General features: G+C 32.7%; 1 protein-coding gene across 2 annotated transcripts in view; it reads left to right on the top strand.

Moving 5' to 3' along the window:
• Nucleotides 1-21,539, top strand: part of LOC115242577 (synapse-associated protein of 47 kDa-like) — a 112,938-nt gene that overhangs the window by 10,204 nt on the left and 81,195 nt on the right. Inside the window, exons 2-3 of one of the 2 annotated variants that reach the window (XM_029818970.1) lie at nt 3,557-3,763; nt 5,085-5,170. In XM_029818970.1, the coding sequence (XP_029674830.1) occupies nt 3,557-3,763; nt 5,085-5,170 (293 nt within the window). The remainder of the gene's footprint in view (nt 1-3,556; nt 3,764-5,084; nt 5,171-21,539) is intronic. The other variant, XM_029818971.1, reaches the window with a different exon arrangement.

Raw genomic sequence — 21,539 nt, 5'->3', positions numbered from 1 at the left:
TCTCTCTCTCTCTCTCTCTCTTTAATTTATAAAAATATTATTTTAATCCTAGCATTTAAATTTCGTGCAAGTATAACTTTTTGCGAAATTATATTAATTATGGTAAATTTTTTAAGTTACAATGAAAAATATATACTACATATTCAATATTTTGTAAAGATATCGAATATACACGTAAACAGGAAGATCATTCTCACAACTTGGCCAATCGTTGGATTACTTACAATATAAGAGCAAAAAATCATCAAAGAGAGAATTTTTTTTTTTTTTAATTCGCGGAATATTAGTAAAATTCTATGAGAATTTTTTATTATAATTTTTATATAATTTTTCCATGTACAAAAAAAATCCCTGAGTATTCCAGGTTTTCTAGAAAATAGACACCCTTAATTATAATAGTACATAATAACTAATAGTACATAAAAAATATAATAATAAATACAAAAATTATTCGTACATATAGTTGCGATTAAACTTTTATCGCGAATAGAGTCGCGATGATGTCACATGCGCGAACGAGCGACATTATTATCCAGGCACGCATATCGCGGTTTCCATTTCGTGAATTCCAATATATTCGCCAGGTGGACGTTGGTCGAACACGCGGGGATTGATTTTGCGCAAATGCACAAGACGCTTTGTGTGTATTGACATTTGACGCGCGCGCTGTCATTGTCACGATGCACGCATATCATTTCGCGATAAACACAGGATCGAAACGCTCGTACGTATGTACGTTATTGCAGTGTCGTTGAAATCACGGGGATGGCATATAAATATTTTATTACTACTTAAATTACAAAAGACACGTGTGCACGTCATATATGGTGGGAAACCTCCAATGTTAATAACTCATATTTTAAAAAAATATGAGGAGAAAGTGAAAACGTTGGAGAATTTTTCTCGAAAAAATAGAAAATTTTATTATATTTCAAAGTCACATTTCTTCTCGATATTGATAGTGAAAATAATATATGTAGATATGTATGTACATATTGAAAAACACGATTAGCGTAAAAGATTAAAATAGAGATGTTTAAATAATAAAAAAGCATATGTTTGCGCGTCTTGTTTCTATAAAAAAAATGTCAACAAATAAAAAAATAAGGATTTCTTGTCAATCATAATACATTATACAAAAATTAATGTAATTTTGTTAAAAGTTATACCTGCAGGGAATTTGAATGCTGTGTGTGAGTAAAATAATTTTATAAGGTAAATGTTTATTAACTTACACCTCATGAATGACTTTCTTTTTGACATATATTTTAGAGAGGATATATTCCTAAGTAATATAGGCTTTGAATTTTGTGGCCCTCTCTTTTGGTTCCTGAGATATGCGATTTTGAAATATTGTAAAAATAACATTTTTAAAAAAGCAGATTTAGTCTCAATGATCTTAATCTTGACATACGTTTTTAAGATTATGATCGTTAATAATTTTCAAAAAATTTTTATCATTACACATTCGAAGCGATATATTTGTGCGAATTCATTTAGGGAACGCTAAAAATATTGTAAATAAAAGGAATTAATTAATATATATGCTCAAAAAATATGTAATTATTCAACATTAATTATTGCAGTATTAGAAATTTTATTTGGATTTTATCATATAATTTTATAAATGTGTACCTCGATAGTATAATCGCGGTACTATTACTATTATATTAAATTATTAATTAATAATTTTGATTTTTCGAAACTTCGAAGATTGAAGTATCGAAGTTTCGAAGGTTCGAATGCCGAAGCCTTCGAAGCAAATCATCAGCCCTAATTTAAATATGCAAGTATATCGAATCCATTTATTTCAAACTTTCTTTTGTGCGGAAAGTTCCAAACCATGTATTTTATAGCTTTACTCTATTATAAAGCAAAGGAGTAAGCGAGGAAGAGGCGGAGCCCCTCCCCGAAATGAACTAACCTAACCCAAACCTCCCAATACTTCTGATTTTAAATTGAAATTAGGTTTAGGTTAGTGAAATTAGATTTAGGGTTAGGTTAGTGCCCCGGAGCTTTTCCTCGCCCACGTTTTTATTTAAATTTTCATTTTTTATTTTTAATAATAATTTAATACGATACTGTAAGCGGCATAAAATTCAAAGCGTGTATTACTTAGGAATATACCCTCTACAATATATGTTAAAAGGAAAGTGATCCGTGAAGTGTAAGTTAATGTAAACATTTACCGAAAATGTTATGCAAGTGAAAAATGTCTATCTTACGAAAGCTATATAGTTTTTTTCACTATATGTACAAACTTAAGAGACTCTGTGTTTTTTCTTTGTATGAATGAAAAACATTAGAAAACGCGTACAATAAAAAAAAGCTTATTTTAGAAAGTTATACCAAAAGATCTTTAAAATATTTTTTTACTTGGAATTTTGAAATAACTGGAAGATTAGGAAATTTTTTTTACAAGATTTGAGTAGAATTGAGAACACCCTGTTTATATAATTTCTTAAAAAACGTTTGTGTCTATAGAATTGTGTATATTATCATTAATTATTATAAAATTATTATTATAAAAATATATTTATAAATATAAAATATTAAAATATATTTATACATTATTATATGTGCGAATTGTGAATTGTACGATTTTATTACTGCGAGGTCGTCTCTCGTAATGCATTTCGGAATTCTCGGTTAATTCTATACACATATTTCGGAGATTCATAAGCGTAATTAGTACCGCTGAGAATTTTGTCTCGCTTTGCTGCAAATCCTTACCTAATATGTAATTACTTCCTTTGTTATAACGCAATAGCATATAAATCGCGGCTTTCATGTCTCTCCGGCGAGATTGTAAATTTTCGGCCGAGTAAGAAAGTTTTTAAACGAGGCGAACTTTTTTACGTTCCCGAATTTGGGGAAGCGATTAAAAGCCGGGGGGAGGAGAAGGGTCGCGTTTGTAATTCTATCTCAGTTATTACGTTTTAATCCGATTTCTTTGCGCTAATCGAATTAATCGATCGATGATTTATTGTATTCACGGTATTTACATCTATTTCTTTTTCCTTTTATCTGTTATTGTACGTACATTTTTATGTATTGTGTACGTACATTTTATAACATCTATGAACGGGAAATGGCGTTACAATTAATCGATCGATGATTTATTGTATTTACGGTGTTTACATCTATTTCTTTTTCCTTTTATCTGTTATTGTACGTACATTTTTATGTATTGTGTACGTACATTTTATAACATCTATGAACGGGAAATGGCGGAAATATAATCGGTTTGCGCTTATTCAGCATGTGTTTTATTCCATATTTTACATTATTACAATGAGTCGTATTATTGTTGTTCATCGTTTAATTAATCACCTTGGCATTTTTTACTGATGCAAATAACTCGCTGACATTCCGTTTTCTCTTTCTAATTCCCTCAATTTTTTCCCTTAAATACGTGGAGGTGAAAAGGGCAATATTTCTCCTTAAAGGGCACGTAATATTTCCCATTAAAGTCGCGAAATTCTCTTTATCCAGAATTTTAGTTTAAATTTCACGAAACGTCAGATTTAAAACGATTCTTTTTCTTGTCTCGCAGTCCGAAGGGTAATAAATTGGAAATGTTAGCCGGGGTAAAGAATCAAATGTCCGGTTGGTTGAGCGGCGGTATACCTGGATTAAGCCGCGGCGCCGGAACCGGCGAAGGCGAGGCCCCGCCGTCAGCTGAGACAGAAGAGAGCCAGGAGCCTCAAGAGAGTCAGGCTCCCGTCGGTGAACAAGTCAAGGATGATGACGCAAGCAGGTAGTTGTGTATTTCACATTTTATTGTTGCATGCATATAATGTCGCTTTTTCGTCACTATTTTTTAATTAATCTCTGAGAAAATAAGATATGTGATTGAAAAACTCTAATAATATTTTTCATCTTTTACAATACTAGGAAGATATTTTCGCAATCTTGGTTCGATCAAAAGTGAGAGATTTAAAGTATAAAAATATCAGAAAATGTTTTTACCTTTATATCCCGGATATCAAACAAAATTTTTTTATATCGATATTCAGTTTCTTCTCACGATGATTTCAAAGGGGGCGCGTGCGCTTCAAAATGATTAAAATATCGTTATTTTTTTATTTAAACAAAGTAGATAATTTTCTAAACCTATTTTGAGCTATATAGAATGACTTTTGGATATATGTCTGTTTCTAAAAAAATATTTAACATATAAAAATAGCGTCAAAACCTTTGACACACTCTCCTTTATAAAACCATATTTTTTTAAATTTTATATATCCTTTTTCTTGGAAATCACTGGTTTGATTATTATTATTTTTTTAAAATAAATTATGAACTCTCTTCTTTATAAAATCATGTTTTTTAAACTTTATGTATCTTTTTCTTGGATATCACTGGTTTGATTATTATTATTTTTTATTTATTATTTTTGAACTCTCTTCTTTATAAAATCATGTTTTTTAAACTTTATTTTTATTTATTATTTTTTAATTATTATTTTTTAATTATGTTATTATTATTTTTTAATTCTTTTTATCTGTTTAAAAATAAATTATGATTTTTGATCGTTTTTTTTTTTAAACTTATTTTATCAGAAAGAGAGTACGAACGATTAAAATTGTCAGAAACATTAACTTTATTTAAATTCTAATTACAATTCGAAAAGAGAACTTAGCAAATAGCATCGATCAAAATGTGATCAATCAAAATTTGATCGATGTCAAATTTCTTTTTGTTCAGTAATAAATAAAAAAACTGGTTTGATCATCCCGTTTAGAAAAAAAAATAACGATACATAGGTAATTCTGACATATGAATTTACAATCGCATTTACGTCTTTGAAGTCACATTACATATGGTAATGTTATACTCGATACAAAATTTTCAAAAAATTTATTATAATTCGAGAAATATTACAAACACAAAAATCTAAGCGTATTTTTGTAAAAGAATCATGTCACTTTAACGCAATACTTTTACAATATTTGTGTATATGATTATCGAAAGATGTTTTTATAAAACTGAAGCTTTCAAAATCCGATATTTCACATGCGACGACTCAACACTATTATTGGATAAAAACAACTGAATTCACGGAGAAAATATTTTCACAGCGCAACCGGTGGAGCGGACAGCGGTCCCGCAAGTTTAGAGGGCACTCCGACCGACGACAAAAATGGACAACAGGCTTTTGGTGCCGGTAAGTTTTGTCATATTATTATAGATGAATAGAGATTGTTCGGCGCAATTTTTCGGGCATTCTCGCCGCGTCAGAGAAAAATTACTTGGTTCTTTTGCTTCGCGCCTCCGGAAATTATGGTATTATTAAATATTACTTATATCAGGTGATTGGAATAATGTCTGACGCTAAATTGACATAAGACAACGTCATCTATTCGGTGTAAGCAACAATTACCACACGAAAACAATAGAACTCCGCCAGTAGTAACTTAATGCCATCTATGAAAATCGGGCACGAACTTATGCAATCATCCAATATAAGAGATGCTGTGAGGAGCACATTCGTGTAAAGATGATATCAGCGTTGACATCCATAATTGTTTTCTTTACGGTGCAAATAGAAGATTGATAATGAAATTCATAGCATTTTCCGTCACTCTGATGCTAAAATCAATTTAAAAAATTGCAAGTACTGGAAAGAGAGAGAGAGAGAGAGAGAGAGAGAGAGAGAGAGAGAGAACGAGAGATGTTAATTGCGTTATACATAGGTAGAATATGCGCCTCGTGCATTTCGGTGTCCGCTCATGTCTGATCGTTCGTGTCCACTCTACAATGGAAATTTGATTTCCTGGAACGGCCCTCCGAAGCAACATACATATTCATTGGTAAAATAGCTAACGGCAGCATTTCACGCTTTACAAGCACGAGATTTAGCATACATTTATCGGAGTAATGCGATTAAGCAGCGAGATATTATCGATTTATAATTGCATGCGTTATTAATCATTGTTAATAGTTTCGCCAATATATACGTACTCAATGCTTTCGAATAGATTTGTAATTTTATTTCTAAAAAAAAGTGAGATCTTTAAAAGAGTTTTTGTATTTAAATTTTTAGCGCGAATATAATTTCAAACGATGCTTGAAGATGCGTTTGTTCTCATTATTTTTACGCGGTGCGTTAATTCGTTTGAGTATTTTTAAATTGTATAATGTGGGAAACGTGCTCTCTCTCTCTTCTCGTAATATCGTAGGTATTTTATCGTTATTCAAACCAACCAGCCTGGATACTCTCTCGAGTCGACAAATAATGATTTCCTTTGATGTAAGTCGCGCTTTATTATGAAGTCTTGCGCTTCTAAAGCTCGCTTTCTCGCTCGTATACCATATATACCCTCAATATTAAACAAATTATTTCTTTCTCCAATGAAAATACATTATTATGCCACGGATTTTATCGTTCTTCCTTGCATCGTGTTATTTTTCGCACGATGCGAATGTACTTCTTTCGAGATTTTTCCTAGGATTGTTTACAACGGGAGTTTAGTGACGTGAGAGAAAATGAGGTAGCATACGTTATGCATGGCAATGAATGATCGCGCGTAATGTAAGCTCGGGGAAATAAGAGCGAAATAAAATATATTTAAATTTGTCCAAGTCGAGAAAAGTACTGGTTCAAGCAAGCTTTTTGGCAAAGTGCAAAGTGCCTGGGAATTTATGAGAGCGGAACTAAAAATGTAGAAGCAGTGATGCTTGAGAAAAATTTTTTATAAGTACTTGTGTCACTTCGCGTAAACTCAAATCAAAGAATAATAATTAATATATGGCACATTTAGTTCTTTTTTTATTTTTATTTATAATTATTTCTATTTTTTTAATATTATCCGTATCCGCGATATAAGAGAAATAAATTTTAATTATATATTAAAATGTCAATTATTTTAATTTATAAAAATGAAACGGGATTTGATTTTGATGATTATAATATGATCTTGTAATCATGTTTTCGATAAAATATTCCCAAGTCACGTTAATACTTTTATACACATCTCGTATTCGCAATTCTGCGCGAGACGAATTAAAAATCCTTTAAATTAATCCATTAATTACAGGTTTATATTGCGCTCGCGCAATTATTGGTTAATTTGCCTCAGTCGCGTTTGATTACGCGCACTGATAAATCCTGTGGGCTCCGCAGAAAATTCGATTTCTGCCGTGAGCCGTTATCTGCGCTTACACATGATATTATGGCCACACACGCGGCGTATCTCTTTTTTTGCCCATTTTTCCGGAGAAATTGCCTTTATATCATTCATATACCCTTTATCTGGGCGAACCTTTTTGTGGGTCCTGTCGGCCGCTCTGGTAAAGATACATATGATACTTGGAAATTATACGTATCTTTTGCACACACGCAGGATTTCTTCTCTCTTCAAGAAAAGTATTTTCTCTTTTTTTTTTTTTCCGGCCAAGAACCGCCCCATTGTAATACATCACGCCTTGTAAATAATTGAAAGGGACAACTATTACGTACTGCTGCATTAAAGACTACATGTGTGGATAAAGGCTCGGTATACGTCACAGAATATAGAACATATCCCCTTTAACATTTCGCCCTTTCACGTATCTCGTTATATAAATACGTATCCACTCGTTGGAGAATAAATCGCGCGCATAGCGTTCATTTATTTTAAATATTTCTCAGGTTCGTCCCACCTACAACGCGGGAATCATTGATTCTTTAACGGGCATTCTTTTGAAAAATATATTTCTCAAATATATTATGATCATGTTGAAATATTTCTTTCAGGGTTGGCAAAGTTCCATATTTATTGAATAAAATCTATGCCAGTCGTAAAAACTGATATTTTCCGAAAAAAAACAGACAAAAAACTGGTATTTTCTGAAAATTTAAAAACGTCAAAATAAATAAAAAACCTTTTTATCATTATTTGTCAATTAAGAGTGTTTTTTAATATTTAGGCTTTATGCAATATATATATAAAATCCGTAATAGATATTAGGCATCGACAAATAAATTAGTTTTTTATTAGAAGATGTTAAAAGATAAACGCGATTTATATTGATGTTGGTAAAAATTTTTAATTTTGTTACCGTTACAGTAAAATTTATATCAAAGTTTTTATTTTAAAAATTTCACATATTAATTTTTGAATTAAAAAAGGCTTTATTATATAGATTTAATTTTTGTAAACTATTGTGATTAGTATCATTTATTAATAAAAACAAAAATATCTTTTTGCATAAAGTTATATAAGTATATTTTAGTATTACATATTATATTTATTTTTTGCCAGTGTATTTCATTAAATAAAGTCCGGGACGGTATAAGCCGGAATTTATCATGTTTTTTTCCACTCACTGGACTTTTCCAGCCAACCCTCGCGAATTCTGTTATATAATTTTTATTATATTTATTATTATTAATAATACATTTTTTTGTTATTGTATAATTTTACTGCGAGAGATTGAATATCTTTTTTTTTTAATGTATTGTCTGATGACAAATTTTTTGCGTTTTTTTTCGGATGAAAGAGTCATTTTGCTCTCCCTCTATGTACAATGCGGCAAGGTATTAATAATGGTATTATTAGAATGATGTTATCAGAATGATATTATCTGTATATGGACTTAGGGATCGGTTTTACAGAGAAGAGACGAGTCGCAAAGGCGAATGATTAAGTATCATTGTCCAAGATAAATTTTCCCTTGAATATTTTTTCCTCTTCTCATTGTGCAAAAGCGCGAAGAGGGTTTGAGACTTTTTATTTAAAAATAAAGTAGAGGGATAGCTCGGTCTATTTGATCACCTTGAAAACATGCGCCAAGGTCGACTGTGAGACGACGAGATGTTTGACGAACTTTAAAGCCACGAAACGGTCTATATGAATATCTCTGCTCTCCGAGATACCCTCTATGCAAAGACACGAATGATATTTGCAAATGTTGTTCGACAATTTACAAATATACGAGTATAATCAGAGCAAATTTAATTTTTTACTTTTACTTATCGAAGAGTGAATAGATTTATGGAATCTCTATACAATATTTATATAATAAAATATACAAATAAGTATGATAGTTACAATATTTACTGTAGAGATTCATGAAATTTCTTTTTTACTAAAAATTAAGGCAATATTTATATATTTGTATATTTATATCATAATATATTTGTAATATACTTAAAATAGCAATAAATTTAATATATTTTTAAAAATATTTCGGATCTGATTCAGAATTTTTTTTAACCTAACATGTATGCGGGAGCGTTTTATTATAAAACAATCTATCGTATAGATGATCGCTGTTTCATCGCGAGAATTCTTTGCTGTGAATGAGCAATCACTGTACCAAAGTGCAATTTTCGCACCGTCTGCCTAGAAGGCTCGAGAGATACAAATCAGAAAAAGATTCTGATAACGCGTAAGACGCATTCGTAAACGCATTCGCTATTTTCGACCATGTTGATTTTTTTTCTTTCTCTATTCCGGAAAATGAATTGAGCACGATGATTAACAAGATAGAGAGTGACGAAGTTGAATGGTAGAGGAAAGAAACGAGCTCGATGGGTTCGTCCTTGGCCTGAGTTATATATCATACATAGATACTTATAGTACATAGATACTTATTCGAGCATCATCGCACGGTGTCAAGATGAGCTTTTATAGAGCTATACCTTAAAAGAGGTTGAACGGCTATTAAAAGTAAAAAATATCGGTCGCGTATGCAAATTTATAGCGATCCCCCTTTTATAACTTGCATTCCCAATTCGCGATACATACTAGGGCTGTTACTTTTGACAACTTCAAAGATTCGAAGTTAACTTCGAAGCTTCGAAGAATATATTCGTACAAATGGCGAATTCATTCAGGGAACGCTAGAAATATTGTAAATAAAAGGAATTAATTAATACATATGCTCAAAAAATATGTAATTATTCAACATTAATTATTGCAACATTAGAAATTTTATTCGGATTTTATCATATAATTTTATAAATGTGTACCTCGATAATAATCGCGGTACTATTACTATTATATTAAATTAATAATTGTATAATTTTGATTCTTTGAAGCTTCGGAGATTGAAGTATCGAAGTTTCGAAGGTTCGAAGTTTCCAAGATTGAAGCTTCGATCTTCGAAGATTTTAGTGCCGAAGCTTCGAATCTTCGAAGCTTCGGATATCGAAGCCTTCGAAGCAAATCACCAGCTCTAATACATTCGTAATTACAATAATTTCGAAAATTGCATAATCGAAAAGCTGATACGTTCGCAAAGCGCTTACATTGGGAGATCCAAAAGCCAATGCGCATTAATTCTGCGCTTGATGATTACGCATAAATATCAAAGAGGGAGTTCGCATCGCGCTGCAGTCGGGGAGAACATTAATCACAATATGCGGATTAATATCAGCGAGGCTGAAAGAGATGCGTCGATCTCGCGAGTGAGTGAGAGGGTGGGACATAGGAAGGGCGAGGACAAGCAGGAGGAAAAGTGGGGGTGGTTTGTACAAACGGGCGGAGAGGGGAACGATCGTTGCGCGTGTCCTTGGCCCGAGATGGACCAGACACCTAGATCCAGGGGGCTCCGTCAACCCCCGTGCGAAAACCGCGCTAAGGTCGTTAAATGCGTCTCACCTTTCTCCGTACTTGTTCGTAATCCCTTTTACACCTCGCCACGTGTGATATACAGGAGTGGAGAGTGAATGGATCCTGAAAAACGTTCCTCTCGCGCGGCTCAAGCCGAGCATGTACAAGCATCAGATCCAGTCAGCAAGTAATACGTCCTTCGCGTAGTCGTCGAGGGGTTGGACCCCATCTTTGTCGATCAATACGACTACCTCCCTTCCTCCTCATCCTTCTCCACCTCCTCCCGCGGCTTCCGGCCGACTCTTCCTTCCCTTCCAAATCAACGAGTACGACATAACCGCAGTTCGATGGGCCCACCAACCGCCTCTTTCCCCATTTCCTCTCTTTCTCTCTCTCTCTCTTTCTCTCTTTCTCCCTTTCCGTTGATTTGTTATTTGCTCATTCGCCAGATTTTGGGATAACTCGGTCAAGTGATGATTTCGGCGATCAACGGTATCGAGGTATCTCTGTCTCTCAAGGGTAGATACGATATATTATATCATCCCCGAAGTTTCGATCTTTTGACGCGCAGGCGGAAACAAAAGAGGGAAGAAATTTCACTTGACTCTTTTTAAAGGCACTTTTTGTTAAAGACACGCGCGTGGGAGTGGGGGAATGGGGGAAGATATTTTTGGTACTGGCATTTCGACGTATACTTTTAATGAAGTATGTCTCTCTGAGAGAATATTTCGGGCGCCATCGACCCTTTCTTTTTCGTTTACGCTCTCTCGTTCGATTGTTAGAAGTATTTTTGATTCCTCTGCGAGAGCTTACCAAGGTGGCCCGATTTCTTCGCGTATCGAGCTGGAGGCAAAATTCTTTTTCAAATTTTTTTCCTTTAGAATTTGAGACACAGAACAACATAGATAGAAAGCAACTTGTACGTTGTGTTATTACAAATCCCATAGAAAATAAAAATCGCACACATTTAAGAAAATTTATACTAATCAAAAAATACAAAATTACTTGTTTATAAAGAAATATTATTTGACTTTTCATACAAAAATTATATGATTTTATTTTTAACATATTTTTCTTTTATTTCTCTACAACATTCTATTATAACTTGATCGCATCAGTTAAATCGCATGGAAAATCCATATCAAACTGACGTAACTTTGAGGAAAGCAAGCGCGAGAGGTACTTTATAGCATTTGAATGCGTACTGTACAAGCATTCTTTTTATCCTTTTTTCAATCGTGTTTGAAATCGAGATACAATTGCACATATGCAGTGCAGCGAAATGGCTTTTTAGCATGCCATTTTCTTCGATTGTTCTCTTCGATAACTATTTACATTTTTTATAGAATCGAGCATAATTGTTTGTTAAAACTCTGTATCGTTCCTGAACTTGTAAAATCTCTTCTATGGAAATACTTTTTTCATACTTTTGCTATTACTAAAGAAAGTGATTAACATAAAAAAAATCGATAGTTTAAAACGACTTCTCATTTTTTTTTTTCTAAAGGGAATATATAATATATATGTATAACAGGATAAAATATTTAAAATATTTACTTATAAAAATTATTAAAAAAGATTTCATCAACTTTATATCTATCATTATTTGATCTACATTTACCTTGTGTTCTTCCTTATGTTAATTTTTCGATTAGCATGGCTAATCCTTTTCGCTAAATGATACGGAATACTCGGTGTGGAAGTTTCTTTTCTCTTGCGAACGAATTTCATGATTTCTTAACTAGGCTAAAAGCTAGAGCTCGCATCGATCTTCTCCCATAACAAGGCTCGTAATCTTAACCAGGAAAGACATTAAACGTTTCCTAGAAGATTATACCGACTTACCGTACGATCATTACTGTGCCAATCAAATTTAACATGTAATTAAGCAGCGACGGTAGAGAAACACTCTTGAAAATGCGATATCTGAAATATACTTGTTTCATCTTTGAGATGTCGTCCATCACTTGAGAATCCCACTTCCCTCGAGATGATCCGTCGATAATTAATTTCACCGAAGTTTATAAGCAACGCAACGCATTTCGATTTCACTTTTAATATCGAAAGTCGAGATTCTACTTTTTTGTTTACGCAAGACTTTGAACAGTCTCAAAGTGTCCTCTTTGCGTTTCTCTTATCGAGATCTCTTATCCTAGATTAAATGAACTCGATTAATGATGCCAACGGAAAATTTGACGATATTTAAATACCTATTTAAATCAATTAATATATATATATAAAATTGATTTTATTGATTTTATTATTGATCGAAATGCTATACAATGAGGCTTAAATACATTCGTTTAAATTTAATTTAACGATGCCACTTGTGGCAGCTAATGTAGTATGCACTCTAACGAGATACGGTTGACCCGAGCGTAATTGCCTTGCTCTCGGATCATTGAAGTTTCACATTCGCTTGATCTGTGCGGGAGCAATAGCAAGAGAGAGAGAGAGAGAGAGAGAGAGAGAGAGAGATAAAGAGGAAGAGAGAGAAAAAAGGTCATTGACTCAGGAAGTCTGCGAATGCACTTCCTCCAACGAATCTCGGACTCGTCGGGTTTCAAACGAAAAAGAAATCGAGATAATCGAAATGCGAGAACCATTGCGATTCAGTGCTGGTTCTCCGATCCTAAAATGGCACTTTGAACTTTTTCCGCTGTGACGTCTCATTGTTGGAAAAGAATACGTATAATATCCTCGCACATTTTACATTGTTTTTTCACAAAACGATATCGCAGATAATTCTCTTGATTCGTGGCGGGAATTTGATCGACTCGTCGATGACAAATTTAAAAGACACGAGCACGGCGATAAAACGACGCGTATAAAGCGTATTTCCCAATAAATTCAAACGTGACGTCTACTTTTAGCGCGAATATGATCTCGCCGATTTATTAAGTTATTTTCACGCGAGGTGAGAAGAAAAAAGATTAACTCTTCTATCTGTTTCTATGCGATAGTTCCTCCGCATAATACGAAATATTGATAGCGCGACCAAATTTGTTACACTGATATGAAAGTATTTCGTTGATACGATGGGACTTGATCCTTTGTGCTTCTTCGGATCTTCTCTAGAGTTGCTCCTCGAACAAAGATATCGGGAATTTCGAACGGGAAAAACGAAAACGTTAAGAGAAATGCGAAAATAAGAGATAAGCTCCGCTGTATATAATATAAGAGCAATCTTATAACCACGAAATTGTCGCAATACACGAGAATATACTTTTCATTTGTTAAATTATTTTTAATACACGATTAGAGAGAGAATATAAAAAATCTGCAAGAATTAATTCTCTCCAGAAAGATATGCGCTCATTATTTTTATTTAGAATGTTTTTTAATATATATATGTTTTTGCAACAAATATTTTTCTCATTATTTTAATTTATCGATATTATACAAAATATTTACAAACTTTAATAATATATGATAGTATATGATACAATAAGGTAACGGAGAATAATTCAATAAATATATTGTACTTATAATGATTTAAACTTGAAATAACAATTACGTGCGCGATAAACTTTATAGATCAATTTTGATTCATAGCAAAATTTCTATTGTATTCCAGAATACAATTTTATAATTATTCTAATTTTATTATATTCTTAAATATATTTTCTTTTTTTAAAAATGCTATGTACATGATAAATAATTAAAAGAATGAGAAAAATATTTATATAATATTAAAAATAAAAATAAATAATATTTATTCTCCGAACAACGCATATACACATGAAACATTTGTTTGTATCATATCCCATGAGCTTTATAAAACAATTTTAATATAAGATGGTCATGAGTGAACCTGACGCGTCTGTCGGCAGAGCAGGATGTAGAATATTGTAATGGGGAGATATGAAATATAAAAGCGAAATATGAATTCTACATTCGAGATCATTTTTCTTTCAGATGATATATATATGACGCGAGCGCGATTGGTGGAAACACAAGGTCAAACTTTGATTAAGCGTCAGTTGGCACGTCATATAGTTGGAAAACTCTCAATTTTAGTTCTCTCTAAATCCCATGAGTTGCTCTTTATTATCGTTTTGTCGGCAGAGAGTTGCCGCCGTTGATGATCCAATTTCATCGGATACTGTTGCAACAAGCCTTGTCAATGATAGTTTAATAGTACGCCACTGACATTTATTTGACAGGTATCGTCACGTGTGCGTGCGTATATGTATACGCGCTTTATCAGAGTGATCCCCTTATATGTATATACATTATTGCTGTACATCGTTATCAGGTAGAAAGGGATATCTATCTATTCAACAGCTGTTGGCCTCGCGCGATCTATATTGTGTAACGGAACTATTGTCGTTAATGGATCGAAGAAGCACTATTTTGGTCATGGTGCGCTTCCTTTACGTGGCTGTTATTAGTCGCCATTACCCTTCCGACATATTACACAATTATCGACGTCATCAACTCGGAACATACGAGACGAGAAACCATGACATAAAAAAATTGTGTCGCTAATATCATAAAGGAATTCCATCACTGTTGTCTATGTACGACCTTTCTGACCAAGACAGGCTCTTATGTAAGAAAGAAACAGGCAGGGATAATTATACTTTTAATTCATTATCGTTTATATATGCATTTTCTGTTCCATTATATTCTATTTCGGTATAATGGTTTACATTTTTAATTTTTCTTTCCAAGTATATAATTGACTAATTAATTTTATTGAGAGAAACTCAATATATCGTTGAAATAAGGCAAGTTATGACATGTCAAAAATAGCTATTTGTAAAAGAATTAAAGTTTTAAGTCAAATTAATTTTATCTTAAAATATTTAAAATTTAAAATAATAAAATGGTACATTCTTAATTTTTTTTTGCGAGAATATTAATTGGATTTAATTATTATTTTATTTTATTGAGAGAAATGTAATATATCGTTGAAATAAGGCAAGTTACGTCATGTCAGAAAGCCTATTTGTAAAAAAAATTAAAGTTGTAAGCCAAATTTTTATTTTATTTTGAAATAGTTCAAATTTAAAATCATTAATGGAATGTTACATTTTTTATTTTTCTTTGCGGGTATATTAATTAGGTATAATTGATTAATTAATTTTATTGAGAGAAACGTAGTATATCGTTGAAATAAGGCAAGTTACGTCATGTCAAAAATAGCTATTTGTAAAAAAATTTAAATTCTAGGACAAAATTTTATCTTGAAATATTTCAAATTTAAAACCATTATTTTGCGCACAAAATAAAAATAAAAATAAAAATAAAAATAAAAATTAAATTAAAATTAAATTAAAATAAAAATTAATTAATTAAAATTAAAATTTATTGTTTTTGCTAATATTTATATCCGTCGATTATTTTATGTTTCAATGCAAATATAAATGATAATTGACTCTTTACCGATATCTTATCGAGGCATTCCAGTCGCGTGAGTTTTACCGCAAAGTTAGTAAACGGCCATATGTCGGCGCGTGTCGTTCTTTCCTTGTGACATCGCCTAAGTGAACTGTGCTCATATACCAGGGGTGACATATAGCGAGAGATTTCTTCTACGCGCAAAGTTCTCTGCCAAAGTTTGCCAAGCGACATCGTCGTCGTTGTCGGTCGAACAAAACTCTTCGGAACTTTCCGCCGGACGGCGGCGACGACAACGTCGACGAATTTTCACGTCGCTTTCCGCTCTGAAATTCGTCCGACTTCGTACGTGGAAATAAAAGAGGATAGATCGTTAGCGAACGAAGGATATCGCGCATCGCCGCAATTACGGAATTTTCAGCGGGACGGGTTTCATTCGTGAATGAAAAGAAAAAGAAAGAAAAAATATTGGGAGATTTTTACGTATCTATCAGGTGATTGCATAAGTTTGTGCCCGATTTAAATATAAACGGCATGCACAATGTCATTATCAATGCCAGAAGGCCGTCCAGAGCGGGTTTGATCCTCCATGTTGAAATCACCATTTCGAAATCTGCCAAACCACTTTTTGACTGTTCGGAGAGCAGGAGCGCGGTCCAAATAAACGGTTTGAATATTTTTTTGTGCAATCCCAACACTCACGCCTTTCCGAAATTTATATAACATTACATGCCGCAAATGCACCTTTTCGTTCTCTATTTTTAATGATTTCTCTTATGCACCAATGGACTTATCTGAACAATGTCTGATGCTAAATTGACATAAGACAACGTCATCTATTCGGTGTAAGCAACAATTACCACACGAAAACAATAGAACTCCGCCATGCAGTAACTTAATGCCATCTATGAAAATCGGGCACGAACTTATGCAATCATCCAATATTATAAAAGTATCGACGTTTTATACCGGGATATAATTTTTCGTTATATTCGTTTGAATAGTTTTCAATTATGTTTATTTAAACTTAAAGATTCTTTAATTTGCTGAATATACATACAGGATATTAAAAAAGAGGGTTCAAAACTTTAAGGGCAAATAGTACTTACTGGAAACGGAGGAAAAAGGTCCTAATAAACATGAGGTGAAAAATTAAATAATAAAATAAAAATGATTAAATAATAATATAATTAAAAATATATAATAAAAATAAATAAATGAAAATTATATATTTTTTTATTTATTTTTTAATCTGTGTCTTGCGGCTGTGGATGGCTTCCAGTTTTTATAATTGTAATTTTTGTGTAGTGTGTCTGCATTAAAATAAATGAGCATCGATGAATTTAAATGAACTTAATCGAACATAAATATAAATATAAACAAACTTCAATATACATGAACATCAATTTCGCTGTTTACTATAAATGATCTTTGAGAATCGGTCTAGATTCGAAAATCAGAATTTTAAAGTAACAAGAGATTTTAAATACCTAAAGTAAAATGTGTCTACAGTATCTAACGGTATCTGAGGTAAAATAGATTAGAAATAAGCGTAAAAATAGAGTAAAAAGAATAGAATAATAATATAATTAAAATTAAATTTATAATATTACATATAAAGATAGAATTAAAATACAAATCAAATTTTTATGAAAGTAAAATAAATACACATAAAAATAAGAATTAAAATCGAGACATTTTTGGTTGTGGCTCATTAATTTCTTAAAATTAGGCATTGAAATTTAAAATAAAAAATTTTAAAAATTAGAAATTAGAATAAAAATTGAGACATTTTTGGTCGTTCTTTACAAGTCCCTAATCCTATTCAATGAATCCCATTTTCACTTCATTTCGACTTCATGTATAACTCAAATTTTAATTCTTTACGATGGTGAATTATAATAAAATTAACAAATGCAAATTATATTAAATTTGTGCAATAATTCAATCAGCTTGACATTAACTTTGACATCCATATTAATTCCACTATTTTAAATTTGTCAATTTTGACATTGCGGATTCATATTCAGTGATCTAAAAAATTCTTAAGTTTAAGTAATTAAAAATTATTTGATAGATCCTCAATCATCTAATTCACATATTTAACTTATTTTATTTATAGATCGTATATTTAACCATGAATATTTTATTAACCATGTATTGACATAACAAATCCCTTTTGGGGACTAAAAGTCGTAGTAACATACTTAATTTTGATTGCAATAAAACTTTTTCAACACGTCACATATCGCAATTATAATACGACGAGATACGACATTAAAATCCATTTCTTGCAACTTTTGCTTGCTCAAAATTCTCAAAATTTTGATGTAATGGAGCAATTTGAAAACTGCAATTGTATTCAGCGTTAAATAATTGCAGGAAATGATTGTTCTTTTTTTTGTTAAATTGGATAATCATTTCCTTCCCATAAATTCGATAATCCATTACCTTTGGCTTCATCCTTTTACTGCGCCAAAATTCTCCATTTCGGGCGTCAAAATCGCCTAATGTTCCCGCTACCTCTGCGGCAAATTCCGCAATTTTGGCGGAGCGACAAATTATCTCGACGTGTGACAAGAGCGACTATGATGCTTGTTTAACGATTCTCGGATGTCTCTCTCTCTCTCTCTCTCTCTCTCCCCCGGGGAGAGATAAACTTACCTGTGTAATCTCGGTTCCAGAACTCGGGCACTAATTATCCAATGCTTTTTATATGTAGGTATTTTATATCGGCTGGTTCTCTTTAATATGATCGAGTGCTTGGTCAGATAGAAATAGACAGGGGAAATTAACGAATTGAAGTGCTTCAATCCGGTTGATTAAATCGCCTTCGGTTTATGCGAGCAACTCGCAGATCACTCTTTGTGCATCCTCTCCCCCATACATGTTAAGGACGCTTCTTCGTAAACTTTGGCGAGAAATTCCGCGTGAGTTATTGAAATATTGTTTTTTTTTTTTTTTTACACAAAAAACCCGACGTCGCATTTCATCGCAATGTTTTAGCGCGGTTGTGATACAAACGCAGGTGTTGCGAGATACATAAAAAAAAAAAGAGAGGAAAATTCGTGTCTCCCATTTCAAAGCTGCACAATTTAATCGGGTATTTCAGTTGACCTCATTCATGAATTTCTGAGAGTCTTCCCCGTTTCAAAGATTTACTACTCATTGTTTCTTCTCACATCAGGGAAATATCCCGCTTTTACATCGCGCATTAATACCTCTTAGAACTCAATGGCTGTATTATCGCTTCGACGATTATATTGAAGTTCTCTGTGTATTTTCTCGGTAACGTTTATATATAATCTAGATTATATAAGGATTATAAACACGCGAGAAATTGACATGGACTCGCGACGATCGATTCGAATGAAATTTTCGCGGATTGAATCAGGCGGAAACGCGAGGGGGTTTCGGGGGGGGGGGGGGGAAGAGATCGTTCCCGCTTTTTCGCGAAAATTGCTTTCGAAATGTTCCCCGGGATTACGAGCGAATTACGTTGATGAAATGTTGGTACACACGATGAAGTATATGTACTTCGCGAGACGGCGATTTGAAACGCCGAGGCCGAAGACTAAGGGATCGGGCGACCTTTTCCACGAGCTATAAGAAGAGAGGCGAATCGCTTTGTATTTTATCGAAAGTGTAAATGTCAATGTAACTTATCATCCATGCGAGACACGAACGAAACGGCTAAGTATATTCTATTTATGAGAAACGGTTGTCGAAGCGTCGTATATCTCTTTTTAGTGTGACGTGCATGACGTAGCAAATATCTTTTTTTTTTTTTTACAGCAGACGCATTGGTTTATTTTTCGAACGATGAAATACGCGGATGTTCATTTTATTCCACCATTATTCGTGTTAGCTACGTGAACGCAGAAAATGGGATGAATTTATAAAGAGAGGAAGCTTTTCATTTATTTTTATAAATGATGACATTTCACCCATTATGAATCCGAAATTAGAAGAAACGCCATTATTTTGCATTATTTTGTTGCAAAATCGCAGGTATAAATATAGAAAATATACACATATACATTTTTGTAATTGTAGCTTCTACACGTAATAATATAACGTGCATTTATGATATTAAACGACGACAAACAGAGGGACAACCGCGCGAATTTTGCGAATGGAACATCTCTCGCCTCTTCGCGTCGCATTGTCACAATTTTACATCGGGAATTGTTGACGGGAACAATAACATGTGAAAATTGCATTCCAACTAGTTTGTATTACATTTACCATGAGGTATCTCGACGCGCGTCTTACTTCGCTTTTACTGATAAATGGCAAAGTCAGAATTGCTGGCGAAAAAGTCCCAAGAGAGATCTATCTGATATATCTGGGAACAAGTCGATGTCGCAGCTTCACTAGCCGACACCGTGTTCACGATTCATCGTTTGAACGTAATGATATACACTGTAAAATTTTTTTTGAAATTTAAACACATTTTTATTTGAATTTTCAGATCTGGATGTCAAAAAAATTTCTGAGAGTTTTTCTGAAAGTTCAGAAAAGTATGTCCAAAAATTGAAGTGTGTCTGCAAAAAAGCTACAGAAGTTTCAGTCAGTTTTTTTTACAATATAGCTAGAATTTTTTTCGAGTCGAATTCTCCCTGTATTATGGAGGGTCGATCTCTTATTTTAGCATTTTCGAAAAAATGAGGGAAAAACTAGCGCAATTAAGTTAAAATTGACATAAACGCTGAATTAATGATTTTTAAATAACGAAGTTATTTGCGTATTTTCTCTCTCTGGGAGAAAAGCGATTGAATTCTACGATTTACTTCATTTATTTTTACGCGATTATTACACCAGAATATTTCGAGGGGTAGGTCACTAGTGGTTATAGTGTACAAAAATTACCCTTGATACGGATTACCTTTAAATTACCTCAGATTACTTAAGATTACCTTAGATTACCTCAGATTACCTCAGATTATCTGAGGCTACCTTAAGGGGCTACATACACCTAGCGGTAGGAAAAATAGGGGGAAATTTGACATTTTTTTTTCATAAAAAAATTTTTTTTATTAAAAAATCTTTAGCTACATCTTAAAGTAGGTCCTTAATGTATATTTGGTAAAATTTTAATTAATAAATATTGAAAAATGTACCGTGGAGACATCATCTGGAAGCTGTTCGACGATGCGGTAACCATTGTAGCTCCTCCAATTTTTATCTGAAATCAAAAACCAAAAAATTTTCTTAAGGTATATAAAAAAAGGAAGTTTTTGTCGTAGTCGATTTTTAAAATTGTGATTTTTCGAAAAATAGCGGCCATTTAAATGCAAAGATATAATTTTCAATCTGATACCTTCGCATTCAAATGGCCGCCATTTTTTGAAAAATCAGAATTTTAAAAATCGGCTACAATAACTTATTTTTTTTATATACGTTAAGAAAATTTTTTGGCTTTTGATTTCAGATAAAAATTAGAGGAGCTACAATGGTTACCGCTTCGTCGAACAGCTTCCAGGAGATGACGTTTCCACGGCACATTTTTCAATATTTATTAATGAAAATTTTACCAAATATACATTAAAGGACCTACTTTAAGATGTATCTACAGATTTATTAGTAAAAAAATTTTTTGTATGAAAAAAAATTGTCAAATTTCCCCCTATTTTTCCTACCGCTAGG

This window comes from Formica exsecta, unplaced genomic scaffold (genome assembly GCF_003651465.1).
Source record: "Formica exsecta isolate Colony F162 unplaced genomic scaffold, ASM365146v1 scaffold613, whole genome shotgun sequence".
NCBI lineage: Eukaryota > Metazoa > Arthropoda > Insecta > Hymenoptera > Formicidae > Formica > Formica exsecta.
The sequence above is the reverse complement of the archived record's forward strand: the minus strand, read 5'-3'. Positions and strand labels throughout refer to the sequence as shown.